General features: G+C 38.0%; 2 protein-coding genes across 12 annotated transcripts in view; one reads left to right on the top strand and one right to left on the bottom strand.

Moving 5' to 3' along the window:
• Positions 1 to 9,738, bottom strand: FAM229B (family with sequence similarity 229 member B). 9 transcript variants are annotated; one of them, XM_055535151.1, is made up of 4 exons: positions 9,605 to 9,738; positions 3,914 to 4,014; positions 1,615 to 1,753; positions 1 to 226 (listed from the first exon to the last, which is right to left on the bottom strand). In XM_055535151.1, exons 3-4 carry the CDS (start codon positions 1,737 to 1,739, stop codon positions 109 to 111), a joined length of 243 nt encoding a protein of 80 aa, XP_055391126.1. In that variant the 5' UTR covers positions 1,740 to 1,753; positions 3,914 to 4,014; positions 9,605 to 9,738; the 3' UTR covers positions 1 to 108. The 9 variants fall into 9 exon arrangements, with proteins under 9 accessions (XP_055391126.1, XP_055391120.1, XP_055391129.1 ...); XM_055535145.1 differs by having other exon boundaries at positions 3,857 to 4,014; XM_055535154.1 differs by having other exon boundaries at positions 3,914 to 4,011; positions 9,605 to 9,737.
• The window catches only part of TUBE1 (tubulin epsilon 1), a 20,824-nt gene continuing 9,146 nt past the window's right edge, over positions 9,708 to 21,385 (top strand). The window contains exons 1-6 of one of the 3 annotated variants that reach the window (XR_008698126.1): positions 9,708 to 9,899; positions 9,995 to 10,068; positions 11,139 to 11,191; positions 14,177 to 14,234; positions 19,033 to 19,148; positions 20,233 to 20,354. Coding sequence is in view for 2 of the 3 variants with exons in the window: in XM_055535142.1 (XP_055391117.1) it covers positions 9,722 to 9,899; positions 9,995 to 10,068; positions 11,139 to 11,191; positions 14,177 to 14,234; positions 19,033 to 19,148; positions 20,233 to 20,354 (601 nt within the window). In the remaining variant the exon portion in view is untranslated. The remainder of the gene's footprint in view (positions 9,900 to 9,994; positions 10,069 to 11,138; positions 11,192 to 14,176; positions 14,235 to 19,032; positions 19,149 to 20,232; positions 20,355 to 21,385) is intronic. The other 2 variants (XM_055535142.1, XM_055535143.1) reach the window with 2 other exon arrangements.

Below are 21,385 nucleotides of genomic sequence, written 5' to 3' on the forward strand. Positions count from 1 at the left end.
TTGTCATCATCCAAAGGTGCCACCACTTTTATTTGTTTACCAGATCATAAGATGATCCTGGCCCATTACCCTTGACCTAGTCAGACCTCTACAAAAGACTTAATGGTGCTATTTGGGATGCATTTCCTTGCTGCTTTGTGCAAGTGGCTTTCGCATTGCTGCATAGACAGTGATGGGAACGTCGGTTATTGTCAGGCAATGACTTCCAGGGCATCTTCGGAGTTGCCTAAATAAAACAACAAATGACATGTAGTGAGATATAAAAAAGGAAATTTTTTTCAGAGCACCAAAGTTTGAATGCATATTCAGCTAAGTCATTTTGAAATCTCTCAATGTCAGAAAATAATTTTAACACAGTGGCACTAACAGAGCAGACATTTTAGACTTACATTGCAAAGAAAATGTTGCTAAATGGTGTGCCATACATTTAATCAAAGGAAATTTATAAAGATAACCTTCCATATGTTCATTCTGAAAGGTATGCAGTGATTACTTAATAGCCAAGAAAAGTGAAGGGGGAAGTGCATAGTTGTAAACCTAAGTGATAATACTATGGCAATTCATATGTATATGCATCTTAAAATCACTCCAGTTGAGTGATTTAAAAACTAGACTATTTGTGGAAAAAATATAAAACTGAACATATGACTCCATGTACTACTCAAATGTCGATAGGATCTCAAGTTTAAAAGAGCCTTAAATGACATCTAGTCTAAAAATACACCAAGTGCTTGAATTTCCTTTCCAACATCCCCACCAAACAATAACCCAACCTTAAACATTTCTAAAGACTAGTGATAACTATTTCTCAAAGTCCTCTGTTTTATACCTGAACAACTCTGATGTTTAAAGTACCTCCCTTATTAAGTTTAAATTCGTGTTCTGAAAATTTCCAAGCCATGAGAAATCAATGTACTATTTGCTATGGTAAACAGCAGAAAAAATCCTATTATAGTTTTCTTCAGTTTTGCAAAAATGATTTTGTTTCATAGAATCTTCACCTCTGTATCACTTACCTTCTGCCAAATGTCAAGTAAAAGCCAAAGTGACACTAAATCTGAGGCCTGAGTTTTTTCATATTTTATAGCCTTATGCCTAGAACAGTGTCCTGCACATAAACAACACTGAGGTTTGCTTATTTGATGGACAGCTATATAATCTTGAAACTATAAACAAAAAAATCAAGATAAATATTTACCCCCAAAAAATGGTCTACCATTCAGACTTACAGAGGTATAATACACAGACTCTATGCTAAGAAAACCTAGGCTCTGTTAAGATTAATTTAATGGGACTTCCCTGGCCGTCCGATGGTTAACACTTCACCTTCCAAGGCAGGGGGTGTGGGTTCAATCCCTGGTCAGGGACCTAAGACCCCACATGCCCTCCAGTCAAAAATGGAAACATAAAACAGAAGGAGTATTATAACAAATTCAATAAAGACTTTTAAAAAAATGGTCGACATCAAAAAAAAAGAAAGCCTTTATAAAAAATACCAATTTAATAACAGCAATATTCCAGGGCTTCTTTCTTACTAACTGAATGTTAACTAAAGCTCGTATTGGTGATAGCCATATATGTCTCCTCAGTTATTAGGGTAAGAAGACTTTTTACCTGGTTGGTGACATCTCTTTCCCATTACAGGCAGCACTGGAGCTCAGTCCAGGCTCCAGCCCAATTGAAGAATCTCCCCCTTCCACCGGAAACCTCCTTGGCTGAGTCCCAAACTGAAAAGGCATAATTCACTGAAAACCTAGGTTAGAAAGTTAAAATAAGAGAGATGAGAGGTGCACTGTTTTCAAAAAGCTCTTCGGAATTCTTAGCATTAATTCTGCTACAGGCACATAGAAACATTCTGAAAAATGACATTTTTAAAGATCTATAAAAGTGCATACATACTCTATACAACTCTCTCTTACATACAATTTTAAGTCTTGAGCAAATATAAAATGGCCACTAGATAAAATTAAACTGTGTCCTATGGTTAACATAACTGAAATCCATTTCTGCTATATGAAAAATAACTATCTGACTTTGGTTATGGCAACAACAGGCTTGACCTCCCCGCCTCTCTGCCTATTTACGCACTTCTCCTCCTTTGATACACAGCCGTTGCACATCTATGTGATATCTACAGCTATTCCTTCTGTCCCTGGTGATCATTCGGTAACCCCTGCTCCTCCACGCTTACGGTGCGGTGCGTTAGTTAAGAAAGTGCAATGGGAGACTTGGATTGACCTGGATTCAAATCCTGGTTCTGGCACTTTCCAACTATGTAATCTAAGGAAAGATACTTAACCAAGTATGCTTCCAAAAATAAACTGAGCTTAGTAATGGTATCTACCTCCAGGGTAATAATGAGGATTAAATGAAGTAATACATGTAAAATGCAGTGCCTAAGACATAGTACATGCTCAATAGATGTAAACTACTATTACTCAGCAGTTGCTAAGCATCATTATATATACATATATAATGCAATGTATACATGAGATATGTATGATACACACACAGCTACACAAAATAAGCTCCTTACTGCCCACTGTTGCTTCTGCTTGGAATTCTTCCCCACCTCACTGCTCCCACTCTTTACTTGTTAGGACCAAATCATTCAGTCTGAATTTAAATTTCACTTTCTCAGAGGCGCCCTTTATAACCCTCCATTATAAGTTTTCTTAGCACTCTATTACTACTCTGTAACAGTTATCATCACTCTGATTCAGGATTTCTCAACTGCAACACTGCTGACATTTAGGATCATGTAATTTTTGTTGAGGAGGGAGGAGGCTGTCCTGCGCCTTGGGGGAAGTTCTGTGGCACCCAAGGCCTCCACTCACTTACACACCAATAGCGCCCTACCCCCAAAGTTGTGACAGCCAAAAACGTCTTCAGACATTGCCAAACGTCTCTTGGTAGAAAAGGGGAGAAAAATCTCCACCTTAAGAACCAGTGCTCTAAAATTCTGTAAATGTTTTTCCTTAATCATTGTCCCCCCCCGCCCCCACTCTCATTCTATGTCTTTGCCACCATGGATTAAATCCTTAATGCCTAGAACAGTGCCTGGGAAAGTGAAAGTGAAAATGCTAGTCTCCGACACACTGCGACCCCATGGACTGTAGCCCCCCAGGCTCCGCTGTTCATGGAATTTTCCGGGCAATAGTACTAGAGTGGGTTGCTGTTCCCCTCTCCAGAGGATCTTCCCGACGATCGAACCAGCATCTCCTGTATTAAAGGCAGACCCTTTACCGTCTGAGCATAGTAGCTCTGCTGCTGCTGCTGCTAAGTCGCTTCAGTCGTATCCGACTCTGTGCGACCCCATAGACGGCAGCCCACGAGGCTCCACCGTCCCTGGGATTCTCCAGGCAAGAACACTGGAGTGGTTGCCATTGCCTTCTCCAATGCATGAAAGTGAAAAGTGAAAGTGAAGTCGCTCAGTCGTGTCCAACTCTTAGCGATCCCATGGACTGCGGCCTACCAGGCTCCTCTGTCCATGGGGTTTTCCAGGCAAAAGTGCTGGAGTGGGGTGCCATTGCCTTCTCCGATAGTAGCTCTATCTTGTATAAATTCACATGTCTTCAGCAAAGGACAGGAAAAGTGAAAAATATCTCATAACTGTTTCTTATGCCTAGTGCAGTATTCTATGCCTAATAAGTATTTATGATGGTAATAATAAAACTAAATTATTAAAGCTTTGGAGTTTGAATATTCTAGTAGTTTTTATAGACTGTGTATCAATTATTGAGGGAAAAAAATGTCACATTCAATGATGAGTTAGTAAAACCATAGTAAAAATCTATGGCTTAGTTTAACTATTGTATGTAAGTATTAAGTTTCAGCTAATTTGATACATACTTACCAAAATAGGCCCAGTCTGATTCCTGTAGAGGTGAATAAATCAATTGCTTCTACTGACCTTCCACGGAAGGCTGGAACTGCCAAAGGAATGATGATCTTGTTCCAGTGACACCCAGAAACTGTGACATCAGAAGATTCTTTCACATAGTTTCCTGCCTGCTAACAAATAAAATATCACAATTCACAGCTCCAGCACAAGCTAAAACTGTGCTAAAAACTGTATCTAAAGTATATATGAGGGTTTTATTCTTGCTGTCATGGCCTTGTTTTCTAGTAATATTAAATATTTTAATCTATGAATGCTACATCTCTATTCTAAATCAACCATCTAACCAATCTGCACAAAATCACATGAGATTCTTCTCACTTCATACGCTATTTTTCTCATTATCTTTGTCTCCCAGGCTTTCCCTTAATTAATTACCCAGATTAATTCAATCTACCTATTCCTCATCCCACTGAAAAGCCCTCAAACTGCACTTCTACAAATTTCTCTCTAGTTCTTCCTGTGCAGGACTTTCTACAACCTCTCTTTAATGCCTGGACTACCTCTTATTTCTTGTTTTCTCAAAAGAGCCTTGAAATTCCTAAATGACAGGAATAATGACAATTGAGAAAGGGAGAACACATCTCATACAGTCTTCTCTCTTCTGTTCCCTGAACTCTGAGACTCTCCTCTGTTCATACCATCTTCACCAAATGAATGATGATCAAAGAGCCCAGTGACACCCAGAAATTATGACATCAGAGATTCTTTCATATAGTTTCCTACCTGCTAGAGAATAAAGTGTCTCAATTTGTCATTCCAGCAACAAGCTGAAACTTATCTTCTGGACCAAACTCTCTCTCCCAATCTCTGTATGAACAACGGTTTACCATACTGAGCGTAATACTTAAGTTTAATGCTTAAGCCAGGAAATTAATTTTCAGCTAATCATTTTTTTCAGTTTCCTTAGCGATGACTGAACTATTAAATGCTAGTGAGCATTTTTCACATTTAATGAAAGTCTTTTTTACTACCTACATTTTATGCAAAGTTCCCACTGTTCTGCTTTCATATGCTTTATATAGGAGGAAAATAGCATTTTACATAATTAAGTTGATGTTAGACAAAACCTTAATTCTACCTTCTCTTTCTTACTAGGGTGCTATTTGTGAAGAGTTTATCACAATTTTAGCTCAGAGAAACCATTTAACTGTCATGGTCAGATAAACTGAAATAATTACTAGCCATTATTAGCTGATATATCTCTGGGACCAAACATTTGGTCCTTAGGATGGCATAATGTTTTTTAACAGTTTGAATTATTTATGGAGGTGGCAGTGTGGAACTCATGGCTTTTGGCATCAGAATTGGGTTTAAATTTGAACACCATGTTAGCTCTGAGACTTTGAGCAAATCACTAAGCTTGTAAAAAGGTACTAATTCCTACATCACGGAGTTGTTTTGAGGAATAAAAAGCTAATGCCTGGGATACAAAAATTCAATCAGCACAAGTTCTCTTATCTTTTTTGCATAACTCTTAAAATCAGAGTGTTGAGGCACTGATTTCACTTTTCAATCACTGACATTGACACTACCTTTAAACTGCAAAATAAGGTATTTGCAAGTGATATGTTCTTAAATTCCCCCAATTTATCATTTTAAACTAGTTTATTTGGCACAAGTTGTGCCAAATTTCTTCTTTAATATGGATGATACAACAAAACAAACCAAAAAGTAGTCTTAATGATGAAACTATCCAGTACGAGTATATACATCAGAGTATCTTCACAGAGAAATGGATGAATAAACAAATTATCAACAGCGAAAAAATGGCGAAACCTCTAAATACTCTCTCTCAATTCTCATAAGCCCATGAATAAGTGATCTTTCACTCTTCAGGATATTGATTCATGTGATACAGAAAAAGAGTAATGTTTGAACTGGTCACATCCTAAGAAAACAGATCCATTAGTAGAATTACCTCATTCATACAAAAAATATGTATTTGCTGATAATCCACCATAAGCCAGGCATGTGTTAAGTACTAAAGATAAAATAGCAAATCAAATACAGTGGCTGTCCTAGTGGAGTTTCCAGGTTAGGGGAGAGGGCATTAGACCGGGACAAAACCTAGAGGATGAGCAGGCATTAACTACGTGGAAATGAGTGGGAAGCAAAGACACTGAAGCACCTGGGAAGAGGGCAAGCAGACGAAACAGCATGTGCAAAGGTCAGGGGCCAACAGAAAGGAGAACAGAAGATCCACAAAACAGAAAAAAGAAACCAGGTCAGAAGGAGTGAGTAGTGCTTAAATCAAGCAGGAACATGAACCCAGTTAAAGAGTTTAGACTTTATCTTATGAACAAGGGAGTCCACAAAAGAATTTTAATCTCCTGGAAAATACATTTAGGTTTCACTGATTTTTCTCTATTAAATTTTCTGCTTTGTATTTATTTGATTTCAACTCCAATCTTTGGCACTTCCTTTTTACTGTTCACTTTGGGTTTGTTTGTGTTTGTCTAGTTTCTTAAAATAGAAGCGTAGATCATTGATTTGATACCTATTTTATTAACATAAGCATTTAATTCTATAAATCTCAGTCAAAGCACTGCTTTAGCTTCATTACACAAATTTTGAAATTTTGTATTTTCAATTCCTTCAGTTAAACTTTTTCTTTCTGGTTTCTTCTTTCACCTATGGGTTATTTGTTAGTGTTAGTCACTTAGTCTTGTCCGACTCCTTGTGACCCCATGAAGCATAGTCCACCAGCCTTCTCTGTCTATAGGATTCTCCAGGCAAGAATACTGGAGTGGGTTGCCATTTCCTTCTCCAGGGGATCTTCCCTGAGATCTTCTCAACCCAGGGATCAAACTTGGGTCTCCCGCATTGCAGGCAGATTCTTTACCATCTGAAGTACCAGAAAAGCCCTTTAGAACAGTGATATTTTGTTTTCAAATATCTGGGAATATTCTAGTTATTAATATCTGTTACTGATTTCTTGATTCCATTGTTATCAGAAAACATTCTTTGTATTATTTTAATTCCTTTAAATTTACTGAGACCTGTTTATGGCCAGAATATGGACTATCTGGCAAATGTTCCACGTACACTTAAAAAGAATGTGTATCCTGCTGCTGTTGGGCAACGTGTTCTGTACATGTAATTAGATGACTGACAGTTTTTCAAGTCTTCTACGTTATTTTCTGTATACTAGTTTATCAATTATTGAAATAAGGATATTGAAATATCCAACTATAATTATGAATATGTTTCTCTTTTCTATTCTGCCAGTTTTTGCTTCACATACTTTCAAACTCTTATTAGGCTCATAAATTTTTAGTAGTATTATGTACTCTGGATAAATTTTTATTATCTTTCTTTATCCCTAGTAATATTCTCTACTCTGAAGTCTACTCTAAAATTTACATAGCTACTTTCTACTCATTAGTATTAGTGTAATGTATCTTTTCCTACAGTTTTACTTTTAATATCCCTTGCTCTAAAATCTACTCTAAAATTTACATAGCTACTTTCTACTCATTAGTATAATTTATCTTTTCCTAAAGTTTTAGTTTTAACCTTTATATCCAATGTAGCTGTCTTATAACCAGTATACAGTTAAGTCTTGCTTTATGAAATTGGAACCTATTATACAGAGTGAAGTAAGCCAGAAAGAAAAACACCAATACAGTATACTAACGCATATATATGGAATTTAGAAAGATGGTAACAATAACCCTGTGTATGAGACAGCAAAAGAGACACTGATGTATAGATCAGTCTTATGGACTCTGTGGGAGAGGGAGAGGGTGGGGAGATTTGGGAGAATGGCATTGAAACATGTATAATATCATGTATGAAACAAGTTGCCAGTCCAGGTTTGATGCACGATACTGGATGCTTGGGGCTGGTGCACTGGGACGATCCAGAGGGAGGATATGGGGAGGGAGGAGGGAGGAGGGTTCAGGATGGGGAGCACGGGTATACCTGTGGCAGATTCATTCGATGTTGGGCAAAACTAATACAATATTGTAAAGTTTAAAAATAAAATAAAATTTAAATAAATAAAAATCCACCCTGATGATCTCTGACTTTTAAAATAAAGTGCTTTGATTATTTATATGTAATATGATCTTGGACTAGGAAATGGCAACCCACTCCAGTATTCTTGCCTAGAAGGTTACATGGATGAAGGAGCCTGGTGGGCTACAGTCCATGGGGTTGCAGAGTCAGACAGGCTGTGACTGAGCATGCATGTATATGTAATGTGATAGATATGACTGAACATAAATCTGCCTTCTTGCTATTTATATTCTATTTGTGCCATTTATTTTTTGTTCCCCCTTTGTTCTTATTCTGTACTTTTGAAACAAATAACTGAATATATTTTATGAATCTATTTTATCTCCTTTATTGGTTTATTGCTATACAACCTTGAATGTTGCTTTGGATTACTTTAAGGCTTAAGGTATACATCTTAACATTTCAGTATGCCTTCAATAACACTATACTACTTTTAATGTGAGAAAATTACAGGAGTATATTCCATTTCCCCTCTCACATCCTGCATTACTTTGTTGTTATATATACTTCTACATATACCATAAACCCCACAACACATCATTATTTCTTCTTTAAGCAATCATCTCTTTAAGAAATTTTTCAAGAGAAGTATTTTGTGTCTACCCACATATATATCATTTTCAGTGTTCTTTATCCCTTGGAGTAGGTCTACATTTCCATTCAAAGTCATTTTCCTTTTTTTTCCCCTGCCTGCCACAGATACTGTGTTTTGGTGTCATGTTTGCAAGTGCTTGTGGTGTACTTCCAAACGTTGTTCATCAAGTATTTCTGGCTCTCTGTTTTCCAGAATTTGTAATTCCTGCCCTCCTTATGATTACTTGGAGCCCATGTGACTAGTTTTATCCTGACTTATATAGACTTAGGTCCTGCCATAATAAAAACATAAAATGTAAGTCACTAGCATAGCAGTCAAGCAGCAAGTATCAAGAAAATTATTCCTGGAAACTTTAAGGATAATGATAGTTATCTAAGTTGTTCAGTGGCAAACCTATTGGAAAAAATCTTTGGAAAACTCTGTGATAACCTAGAAAGCAGCTGATTTGCTAATGAACTTGAATGCTAGGTGAAGAGGTTGAAAGACAGAATGTAAGTAAGTAAGTGGAGGCCTTGGATGCTAATCCTAGCCAAACCCAGGAGAAGCAAGTTGAGATCAACTGAAGAGCAGCTCTCCACCTTCTATTTACTTGTTTATATCCTCACCCACTGAATCCTATTACACATACTCAGCGCTACACAACATGGTCACAATTTTTTTGAGTATTTAGGGTGTATCTTCAATTATGCAAGCTTCTTGGAGCTGGATCTATGTCTTAATTTCTTCTGAATCCCCCAGAAGGTCTAGAAGTTAATGTTGGGAGCATGCGGCTTCACCATACATAGTTTAGGTCTCTGAAGCGCCATTTTAGTCAGAGGGTATAATCACCTAGTTTCGGCTGTACCCTGACACGTCTATCGGTCTGGGGTTTCTTTGTGCTCATCCACAGTCTGTTTTCTATCAGAACAAAGGGCTTGTTGAATAGATAAAGTAACGCAGCCTCTCAAGTAATCGGAATAAACGGAATTTGACCCACTGACTCGAGCATTAAGACTGAACGAAGACTAAACCTCTGACAGATCAAGACAGCTTTAAAGACACGTGTTTTAAAATCCTACTCCAAAGCCTAGTTACCCGCCAGTTACCACGGCCTCCGGAGCTGCCGACGTTCAAAGATGTTGATAAGGCAGCGAGGATCCGCGGTCCGGAGGCCCAGTCACTATGGTAACGGTGAGACGCAAGTACACTTGCGCGGCCTTCTGATGGAAAATCTAGAGAGGAGCGGAGCTACGGCGGCGATTTGCGGCAGCGGAGTGACTTACGGCCGCCCCGCCCCCTTGGAGAGCGCCCGTTGGTGGGCGCGGAATACGGAGGCTGGCGCGGGCTCGGGTGCGGTGGGCTGGCCGTGCCGAAGCATGACCCAGTCGGTGGTCGTACAGGGTAAGCCTCCTTGGGAGGATGGAGACCCAGTTGCCGCCTAGGCGAGTGGCCCTTTTTTCCGCCTAATGTCTGTTCTCTTTTCTTCCTGGAAACAGTGGGCCAGTGCGGAAACCAGATCGGCTGCTGCTTCTGGGACCTGGCGCTAAGGGAGCACGCCGCCGTCAACAAGGTATTGCTAACCCTAACTCCCCACCCGCACCCCAGATCTGTCACTGAGGCTCTTCCAAAAAATAAGCAAGAATTACTCTCTGTGAGCTCTTGTCTGGCCAATATTTTTATATGAGATCTTCTCGGTAGAGGGCAAACTGGGTTTTGTTTTTAAATTTTATTGAAGTACAGTTGATTTAAGGGCTTCGTTGGTGGCTCAGCGGTAAAGAATCCGCCTGCCAATGCAGGAGACGGGGGTTTGATTCCTGGGTCAGGAAGATTACCTGGAGTAGGAAACGGCAACACACTCCAGTATTGGTGGTGGTTCCCAGGTGGCGCTAGTGGTAAAGAACCCACCTGCCAATGCAGATATAAGAGACCCTGGGAATCCCGTGGACAAGGGAGCCTGGCGGGTGACAGTCCATGAGGTCGCAAAAGAGTGGGACACGACTTAGCAACTAAAACAACAACATGGTTGATTTACAATGTTGTGGTTATTTCTTCTGCACAGCAAAGTGACTCAAACTTACGGACAAACGTTAAGGACAAATTTAAGTTGGCGTTAGACACACAAGGAACACTGGCCAGAGACCTTAGTCTTAATTCTCAGAGTTGCATCTTTGTCAGGGTTCTTGGGCGAAGCAGTGATACAGCATATGTGAAAGTAGTCGTTCAGTCGCTAAGTCATGTCCGACTTTGTGACCCCGTGGACTGCAGCAGGCCACTCTGCATTAATAGGTAACATGTGTGGTATTGTAATCCTTAATTTAACCAGTTAGCTTTTTAAATGATTGCCAAGACTCTAAGGAAAGCTTTCATTTGATGCACCTGTTCTACACTTCTGTGAAGACATCATTCTTCAGTACCGTCAGCTGAATTTAATCCAAAGATCTCATGATATTTCCTCTTCTCTAGATTGAAAGAATGAATCTAAGCATTTTATGATGATTTGCTTTTTTTTTATTGTAGCTGTATGCCAGCCTTTAAAGTACTGTGGGATAATTAAATTAATAATCCTTAAATTAAAAGGATTTAATTTGGAAAAGAGGCTAAATGTAATCAAATTCCAATACATATATTTTTTCTTTTTAGAAAGGGATTTATGATGAGGCAATAAGCAGCTTCTTTAGAAATGTGGATACCAGGTAAGATGGGGTTAAAGTTTATCACATAGCATAATGATTATTTTTATGTCAGCAGTTTGGGATACAGTTTTTCAAAGGACAGTAACAGTTGATAGCTGTAAAGAAGTTGTCCATCTTTTTGTTTGTTTTTCTCATTATTGAAAGCATATTCTCTTGTCATTAATATTCTCATATCATTCAGCAGAGCAGGACTACATTTCCTTTCTATTCCTTTATATCAAGAAATAAAAAGAACCTTTAATGTGTGTTCTTTTACTTGACCTTGAAATAAAGTTTCACTAAAAGGAATGCTGAAAATTTCCCTGAGACTATCTTGTTAATGCATTCAATAATGGCTAACTTTTGAAAGAAAACTGTACTGTTTACATTCCTGTGATATTATTTGTGGTCAGCAGTATTTGCTCTACAAATAGAATGTGCTAAAAAGAAACAAACCAGATGTTTTCAGATTAGTTTTGTTAAAATAATAAAGAGTATATGTAAATATAGAGCTTCCCAGCTGGCTCAGTGGTAAAGAACTCAATGCAGGAGACGCTGGTTGTATTCCTGGGTCAGGAAGATGCCCTGGAAATGGCAACCCACTCCAGTATTCTTGTCTGGGAAATCCCATGGACAGAGGAGCCTGGTGGGCTACAGTCCATGGGATTGCAAAAGAGTTGGACACGACTTAGCGACTAAACAACAACCACAATATGTAAGTATGTATCTTTTACCTGAAAGAGTAATATGATGTTCAGGGTATTTTTTCTAAGCTTTTAATGTTAAGTCATGAAGTTCATGCATTCTCAAAATGCTTAATACAACTAAACCTGCTTGGCTTGAACTGAAAAATAAATGGTTTATATGAGTTTTAATCTAATAAAAATTTCAGTTCTACTTTGAATTAGTTGGTTGGATATCTGAGGCAGTTATCTCCCAGGGAAGGCTAATTAGGCCCCACTTTTTGGTGAATTTCAGATTTTGATCCTCAGGCTTGCAAACTCAGAAACTTCATTGACACCTTGAGAATGGGTCCAGTGCTCTCCAGTACAGGCAGAAAACCAAACTAAAATGGGAGATTAAAAAGCAGAAAGTCAATGTAGTCATGGACAACAGGAACTATAACTCAAGACTAGATACTTATTATCTTTCACAGGCACATTCTGTTCTGTAAGAAATGTATCAGGAAATCTAAGTAATAGAAGGTTGCTTAGTGACCATGGAATCAGACCAAAGTAAGTTAGATATATTACCTAACTTAATGACTGGTGTTATTTATCTTTATTAATATGAAGACATCTGTCATACAGACTAGGTTTCCTCTTGTTTGTACACTGTAATATCTTCTCCCTTAAGAGATTCAAATTTGCCTTTGCAGTACTTCCTTGTAGGTAGTATTCTAACTAAATTCATACTCCCATTCCCTCTGTAATATTCCTTTTATTGTTACATGGTTGAGACTCAGCCTGGAAGCCATTCTCTCTTAATAAGGTGATTTTACATAACTATAGTTTCATCTCCTTGGTTTGTTTTATAGTTTAACCTGAGAGCATTCTTATTTCCCTAGTATCAAGTTTGAAGAGAAGGCCTTGGCATCTTGCTCTTCTTTCCATGCGCTATGAATACATGCAGCATCTATTCCACAAAGTAGTACAAAAATTCTTTTTCAAGAACAGGACTACATCTTTTTATATACTTCTTTATCGATTTGAGGAAATTATCATACCTTTTTAATAGCATGATATGAATTTACCTATACCAAGGGTTGGCAAGCCTTTCCTATAAAGGACCAGATGGTAAATATTTTAGGTTTTGCAGACCATAAAGTCCATGTGCCACATCTCATTTAGTCTGCTCTGATAGCATGAATGCAGGTGCTGCTGCTGCTGCTAAGTCGCTTCAGTCGTGTCCAACTCTGTGCGACCCCATAGACGGCAGCCCACCAGGCTCCCCCGTCCCTGGGATTCTCCAGGCAAGAACACTGGAGTGGGTTGCCATTTCCTTCTCCAGTGTATGGAAGTGAAAAGTGAAAGTGAAGTCACTCAGTCGTGTCCGATTCTTCATGACCCCATGGACTGCAGCCTACCAGGCTCCTCCGTCCATGGGATTTTCCAGGCAAGGGTACTGGAGTGGGGTGCCATTGCCTTCTCCGGAATGCAGGTATAGATCATACATAAACAAACGATGTGACTTTGTTCCAGTAAAACTTGTTTTCACAAGTAGCTGGTCATAGCTGGCCTGAGGATTATATTTTATCAACTCCTGACCTATGGCATCATCTATATTCAATGCAGCTTTTCTTTGTATATTTTGTCTTGTAAACTATACTATATTGACCTGTACACTGTTTGTGGTCACAGATTTAGTTACTTTGGTAACCTATCTTCAACATGAAATTCTAGAAACAGCCTTAGATACTCAACAGTATATAACTGGTAGTTAGTTGATGTGTGGCTGCAACAGGAAGCCTCTCTAATGGTAGCTTAAACAGTAGATGTATCCAGTTATGTCACATTCAAAGAAAACTGGAAATAGGATGATCTCTGTGTGGAGAAGTGCCCTAAAGACCAAGATACTGTCATATTGTTTCATGTGTTGGTTTTTTGACCTCATGTTGTTTTACTTGTATCTATAAAATGACAGCCTCCACTGCCCGGAATCCCATCCATGTTCATGTTCAAGATAGGAAAAAGGACCAGCTGCGTCTGGTCATTTCTATCAGAAAGCTTCCCAGAATAACTCCTCTTTATCTCACTACCCAGAACTAGATTTCATGGCCAGCCCAAACTGCAAACAAAGGCAGGAAAATAAGTACCTCACTTTTTCAGCCTGATGGGAGATGGATAAGGGGGATGGAGGTTAAGAATGGCGCCTTTGTTGCCTTTTGTGTCTGCCTCTCTTGGCTTATAAGTAGCTTTACTCTACAAGTGGAAGTTAACCTTATTATCTAATAGCATTATTACCCATGGGCAATCTTACGACTTTTTCTCATGTTTTATCTTTCAGAGTGGTTGGTGATGGTGGCAGTATTTCCAAAGGGAAAATTCGTTCTTTAAAAGCACGTGTAAGTTGTATACACTTGGATTCTTACATTGCATGTGTTTTTAAAATAACTGTACTTCTGTAACTATCATTAGAATAAAATTTTACTTTAACTTCTCAACTTTTAAAATATTTGCTAAGCCACATTTAATATAAATATGATGAAGCAGACATTTGTGTCTCCATGAAACTTCAGGGGAAAAATTTTGTGCTTAAAAATGCTGCATATTTAGCATTTTTTGTCTAAATATTTTAGGGGAAATATGTGTCTAGATAAATAATAAAAGCCATCTTAACTCTAAGCCTAAAATACGTTCTCAGTCCAGTTGCTCAGTCATGTCTGACTCTTTGTGACCCCTTGGACTGCAGCACACCAGGCTTCTCTGTCCATCACTGACTCCTGGAGCTTGCTCAAACTCATGTCCATCAAGTTGGTGATGCCATCCAACCATCTCATCCTGTGTCATTCCTTTCTCCTGCCTTCAGTCTTTCCCAGCAGCGGGATCTTGTCCAGTGAGTCACTTCTTCACATCAGGTGGCCAAAGTATTGGAGCTTCAGCTTCAGCATTCAATCCTTCAGTGAATATTCAGGACTGATTTCCTTTACAATTGACTGGTTTGATCTTGCAGTCCAAGGGGCTTTCAAGAGTATTCTCCAACATCACAGTTCAAAACCATCAATTCTTCAGCAATCAGCTTTCTTTATGGTCCAACTCTCACATCCATACATGACTACTGGAAAAACCACAGCTCTGACTAGATGGACTTTTGTTGGCAAAGTAATGTCTCTGCTTTTTAATATGCTGTCTAAGTTTGTCATAGCTTTTCTTCCAAGGGAGCAAGTGTCTTAATTTCATGGCTGCATTCACCATCTGCAGTGATTTTGGAGCCTAAGAAAATAAAGCCTGTCACTGTTTCCATTGTTTCCCCATCTGTTTGCCATGAAGTGATGGGACCTGATGCCATGATCTTCATTTTTTGAATGTTGAGTTTTAAGCTAGCTTTTTAACTCTCCTCTTTCAACTTAATCAACAGGCTCTTCAGTTCCTCTTTGCTTTCTGTCATAAGGGTGGTGTCATCTGCGTATCTGAGGTTACTGATATTTCTCCCGGCAGTCTTGATTCCAGCTTGTGCTTCATCCAGCCTGGCATTTTGCATGATGTACTCTGCATATAAATTAAATAAGCAGGGTGATAATATACACTCTTAACATACCCCTTTCATGATTTGGAACCAGTTCGTTGTTCCATGTCCAGTTCTAACTGTTGCTTCTTGACCTGCATACTGGTTTTTCAGGAGGCAGGTGAGGTGGTCTGGTATTCCCATCTCTTTCAGAATTCTCCACAGTTTATTTTGATCCACACAGTGAAAGGCTTTAGCATAGTCAATGAAGCAGAAATAAATGTTTTTCTGGAATTCTCTTGCTTATTCGATGATTCAGCAAATGTTGGCAGTTTGATCTCTGGTTCCTCTGCCTTTTCTGAATCCAGCTTGAACATCTGAAAGTTCATGGTTCATGTACTGTTGAAGCCTAGCTTGGAGAATTTTGAACATTACTTTACTAGCATGTGAGATGAGTGCAGTTGTTCAGTAACTTGAACATTCTTTGGCATTGCCTTTCTTTGGGATTGGAATGAAAACTGACCTTGTCCAGTCCTCTGGCCACTGCTGAGTTTTCCAAATTTGCTGGCATATTGAGTGCAGCACTTTCACAGCATCATCTTTTAGGATTTGAAATAGCTCAACTAGAATTCCATCACCTCTACTAGCTTTGTTCGTAGTGATGTTTCCTAAGGCCCACTTGACTTCCCATTCCAGGATGTCTGGCTCTAGGTGAGTGATCACACCATTGTGGTTATCTGGGTAATTAGGATCTTTTTTGTACAGTTCTTCTGTGTATTCTTGCCACCACCTCTTAATATCTTCTGCTTCTGTTAGGTCCATACCATTTCTGTCCTTTATTGTGCACATCTTTGCACGAAATGTTCCCTTGGTATCTCTGATTTTCTTGACGAGATCTCTAGTCTTTCCCATTCTATTGTTTTCCTCTATTTCTTTGCACTGATTACTGAGGAAGGCTTTCTTATCTCTCCTTGCTATTCTTTTGAACTTTGCAGTCAGATGGATATGTCTTTCATTTTCTCCCTTGCCTTTCACTTCTATTCTTTTCTCAGCTATTTGTAAGGCCTCCCCAGACAACCATTTTGCATTTTTGCATTTCTTTTTCTTGGGGATGATTTTGATCACCGCCTCCTGTGCAGTTACAAACCTCCATCCATAGTTCTTCAGGCAGTCTGTCTGTCAGATCTAATCCCTTGAATCTATTTGTCACTTCCACTGTATAATTGTAAGGGATTTTATTTAGGTCATACCTGAATGGTCTAGTGATTTTCCCTACTTTTCAGGTTAAGTCTGAAGTTTGCAATAAGGAGTTCATGATCTGAGCCTCAGTCAGCTCCCAGTCTTGATTTTACTGACTGTATAGAGCTTCTCCATCTTCAACTGCAAAGAATATAATCAGTCTGCTTTCGGTATTGACCATCTGGTGATGTCCATGTGTAGAGTCATTTCTTACATTTTGGTAGAGGGTGTTTACTATGTCCACTGTGTTCTCTTGGCAAAACTGTTAGCCTTTGCCCTGCTTCATTTTGTACTCCAAGGCCAAACTTGCCTGTTACTCCAAGTATATCTCTTGACTTCCTGCTTTTGCGTTCCAGCCCCCTACGCGACTTCCATCACCAGACGCAGCCACTACTGGGCGTTGTTTTCACTTTGGCTCAGCCTCTTAATTCTTTTTATGGCTGTTCCTCCACTCTTCTCCAGTAGTCTGTTGGGCACCTACCGACCTGGGGAGTTCATCTTTCAGTGTTGTATCTTTTTGCCTTTTCATACTCTTCATGGGGTTCTCAAGATAAAAATACTGAAGTGGTTTGCCATTCCCTTTTCCAAAATACATTCTCATGGAGGTTAATTTTCATTTGAATATGGTGAAAAATTTCTTTTCAACATAGTTATTGCTCCCAATACAAAGCATGCATTCAGCCATATTGTAGTGAATGAATACATTACCATAACTATGTAAAAACTCCTGAACAAAAATACTTCTAGTCAATAGCTTGTGTTTAGTCTCAAGCTAATTCTAACAACACTTCTGTGATTGTGTCTCTGCAACAAACTGTTTTTTCCAACTGTTGATCAGTAATATTTGATTATGACAAAAATAAAGGTAGTTTAGATGCTATGTAAATAATTGAGATGATAAGGATCAGACCTGGAGGAGTGGCTAAAAGAGTAGAGAACAGTAGTGTTGTGGTACCTGGGTACCATCTCCTTGTGTTTTAGGAGACCATGTGCTTATTAGGATAATTGATTAACCTAATTAGAATAATCGATTAACCTTTGGTATAGTTCATGCCTTAGGGAGTATGTTAGTCCCTACCAGATCTTACTCAGAGATAAAGAAATGTTGACTTTTCCTAGTCCACTCCCAGTTTGAGCTCTTTCTCACCACCATACCAGTGAGCAAGGTGGGAAATGGAGGAAACACTGTTGGGAAAGAGTAAATCAGCATGTTTCTGTAGCCTTTGACTTTTTTCCTAGAAAGTTTTCTTCCATTTCTCCTTAGTAGTCTTGGTATCATGTGGCTACGATCACTGAAGAGTCTAAACTTGAAATGATAACTTGGTAGTTGGGTTCCTCCCCTGTGTCCAATATCTTAGGTTAACAGGCAAACACTCAGAATTTGGTGAATCCTGTATTACAAGTAGGGAAGGCTGAAAGGCCTGATAGCTATCACCAGGTAGCTCTGGAATAAAATAATAAACATCAAATCTTAGAAGCTGTGACTCCAGACCTAGGCTGGCTAAGTGAGGAGAATAATTCCTTCCAATTGCCATTAACTTCCAAGGGAGAAACAGTGGTCTGATATGACAAAGGAAAGATCGAAAGAGTTATAAACTGTCAGGGTTTAGTGCTAAGTGACTATGAAAATGGTGATTCTCTCAAAACTGACTTCAGGAGGTTCTCATCTTCTTTTTAGTAATAGATGTTGTCTCCCATGTCAGTGAAGCTTGTGGCATTTATGAGTTTGTGAATTTTTATTGTGAGTTAGTGGTGGGGAGGGACACCGTCGTCATCTTTGACATCTGTCCAGTACCTTGGCTTTGCACATATAAGTAGTTTACTGATTTGAACTGGACAGTTTTCAGCTGTGATTTCATAAAGAGTAGCATGGTTGTACCTAGTGAGCAAATACATTAATGCACCCTACATTCATTGAGAATTTTTTCTGGTTAAGGTTACCATCTAGACTTCTGAGACCTTGTTCTCAAGACATTTATAGTCACATAGGCACATAAATCAGACATGGCTGAGTGACTTTTACTATAGCTATCCGTACTTTCCCCTGGAGAAGGAAATGGCAACCCACTCCAGTATTCTGGCCTGGAAAATTTTATGGACAGAGGAGCCTGATGGGCTACAGTCCATGGGGTCACAAAGAGTCGGACACGACTAAGCAGCTAACCCTAGGCATATGCATAAAAGAATTGTTAGAAAACCAGAGAGAATCATTCAGTTCCCTTTTTTCCTACTTATTCTTTGGATAAAGGTTCAGAATCCATCTTTTCATTGTATTCCACTTTTGGAGCAGAGTGAAATTAATTTTTTAATTTTTGTAACAAATTCTATATGAAAGCCTCAAAGATTTGATTGGGTTTAAATTATAAAAAGAAAAATGCAACTATAAGCTCAAAAATGGTTTTTATTTATAGAGTGACTAAAGAAAAATATGCTGATTACATTTTATTTCTCTTTCTCAGGCTGTTTTGATTGACATGGAGGAAGGGGTAGTAAATGAAATTCTTCAGGGACCATTGAGAGATGTATTTGATAGTAAGCAGCTCATCACTGATATTTCTGGCTCGGGGAATAATTGGTGAGATTATGCCGAATGTAAAAATCAAATGTCATCTGAAAAACATGAGGAATCTTTGTTTCATTCTGTTAGGTCCTACTGACATGAAAGCAAGATGTAATTTGCCACGCCTCACACTAGGCCTTTCAGCCCATCATCTTTCCCTTCATAGGTGATGGTGTTTCACAATGCTTGAAGGCTGTCTGCATCCTAGTTGTTTCTCTCTCTCTCTTTTTTTTAAAGAAAAAGATGAATCATGAAAAATTCATTTACTAAAATTTCTCCTTGTAATTTGATTCTTCGTAAATGCTAGGTAGTGACAAAAATTGCAAGTATAAACTGTTCTCTTACCTATTACTATAGGTAATAGTAAAGACGCTATCAAAGTTTTCCTGTCAATCAGATTTAATAGAAAATGATCATACAAATACCGAGATGCAAACCAGCATGTATAACTTATTCTGTAACTTTTGAGTTACACCTGACCACATGTTGTGTGGGAGTCATTCTTACATTTCAGTTCACCGTAATAATACTTGCAAATCTGGGCAACCAAAAAGGCTGGCAGAGCCTCATGAATCTTAGTACCAGATGAAGTGTGTGGCATTTCATCTAGTACTAACATGATGTGACCAATGTTTTTCTCATATTTTAAGCCTAAGGTCCATTTAGAATTTTTTATTTTTCATGTCTTTCTAGTTGACCACAATCTGCTTTTTAATACATAACATACACCATAGTCAGAGATTAAGTGAAGATGAGGAAAAAAATCTATGTAACTAAAACTCATTTTGTTGTATTTATACCTTAAGAGAAGATAAATTTTAAAAACTGTAGTTTAATATCCATTGATAGTGAACTATCTTACCAGGTTATTTATGGATTATATTTTTAAATATATATATGTGTGTGTGTTTATTTGCTCAATTTTCTACCAAATATCTTTGAGATTATATAATATGATTTATTGATATTAAACAGGAATAGAATTTACTTAAAATGGTAAAAATACCTTTTCAAGTTTATAGTCTTTTAAGTCAGAAATAATAAAATCTTGAAATAATAAATGCAAGATTTTTTTTTTTATCTGTATTCTTTTTTCTAGGGCTGTGGGTCACAAAGTCTTTGGCAGTCTTTATCAGGAAAAGATTTTAGAGAAGCTCAGAAAGTCAGCAGAGCACTGTGATTGTTTGCAGTGTTTTTTTATAATACATTCCATGGGAGGAGGTAAAATTATTCAATCATTTGTCTATTACAGTGTGAAAATGCAAGTGGGTATTCATTTTGCCAACATTTCAGGCCTTTACTTTAAAAAGATAGAACTATTAAGAATTAAGAGTATGTTTATGAGTGTATGTACATAACAGCTTTTTATCTTAACTTTTTGTCAAATTGTGTCACTCTGACCATTTTTTACAAACTTAAAAGCATTTAAAGAGCCAATAGAACTGAATCTGAACAAGCTTTTCTTCTATGTTTAGTGGAAAGTAGATTTCAGTATAAGCTTTTTGAGAATGCTGCCTTTCTCCTAACAGTTTCCTTATGTGAGTCTGCATCCTAACTAGAGCTAAGTGTTTGTGCATATTCATAGATGTGCTTGCAGAAGAATATCAGTACCCTTTCTTTAACCACCTTCAGCCCTTTCTTGTGTTCAATAAGAGAAATAAGTAAAAGAAATCCTCTTAGCTCCTTTAAATCATTCCTTACATGGTAATTAACCACCTTAACCTAGAATAAATGATCTGCATTGCTTTCTTTCCCAGGGAAGCCTGTACCTTGCAAGTGAAGTATTTTGCTCCTCTGTTCCATGAAGTAGAAACTGATCATAATTTGTTAATTTCAAAAGAGAATTAGCCTATTTTAAAAGAAAAATTTGCCACACTTTTTTCCTCCAAGCTGAGATTAAGATTTTTATATTCAACAGGTTATGTACAATTGACTTTCATTATTATTCAGTATGATAGTATTTGAAAATTAAAATTGCAGTGTAACCATGCCTTTAGAAGGCCATTATAATAATTAAATTAAGAAACTAGTTTTCTTTGTACTGACATAATTAACCTGCAGATTTTGAGTAAGTTTTCCAAAAAATATCAGTTTGATTTATAGTTCTTTATGGTACCTTTTTATATCCCTTTATTACTCAGAATCTCAGTAGATTGTACTTTATTCATAGTTCACTGAAAATGGCAAATATACTTGAAACAATATTGAAGATTAAAAATGAAGTCTTTTCCCACATCTAATCCCTAATCTCT

The sequence above is a fragment of the Bubalus kerabau genome, chromosome 9, assembly GCF_029407905.1.
Source record: "Bubalus kerabau isolate K-KA32 ecotype Philippines breed swamp buffalo chromosome 9, PCC_UOA_SB_1v2, whole genome shotgun sequence".
Lineage (NCBI taxonomy): Eukaryota > Metazoa > Chordata > Mammalia > Artiodactyla > Bovidae > Bubalus > Bubalus kerabau.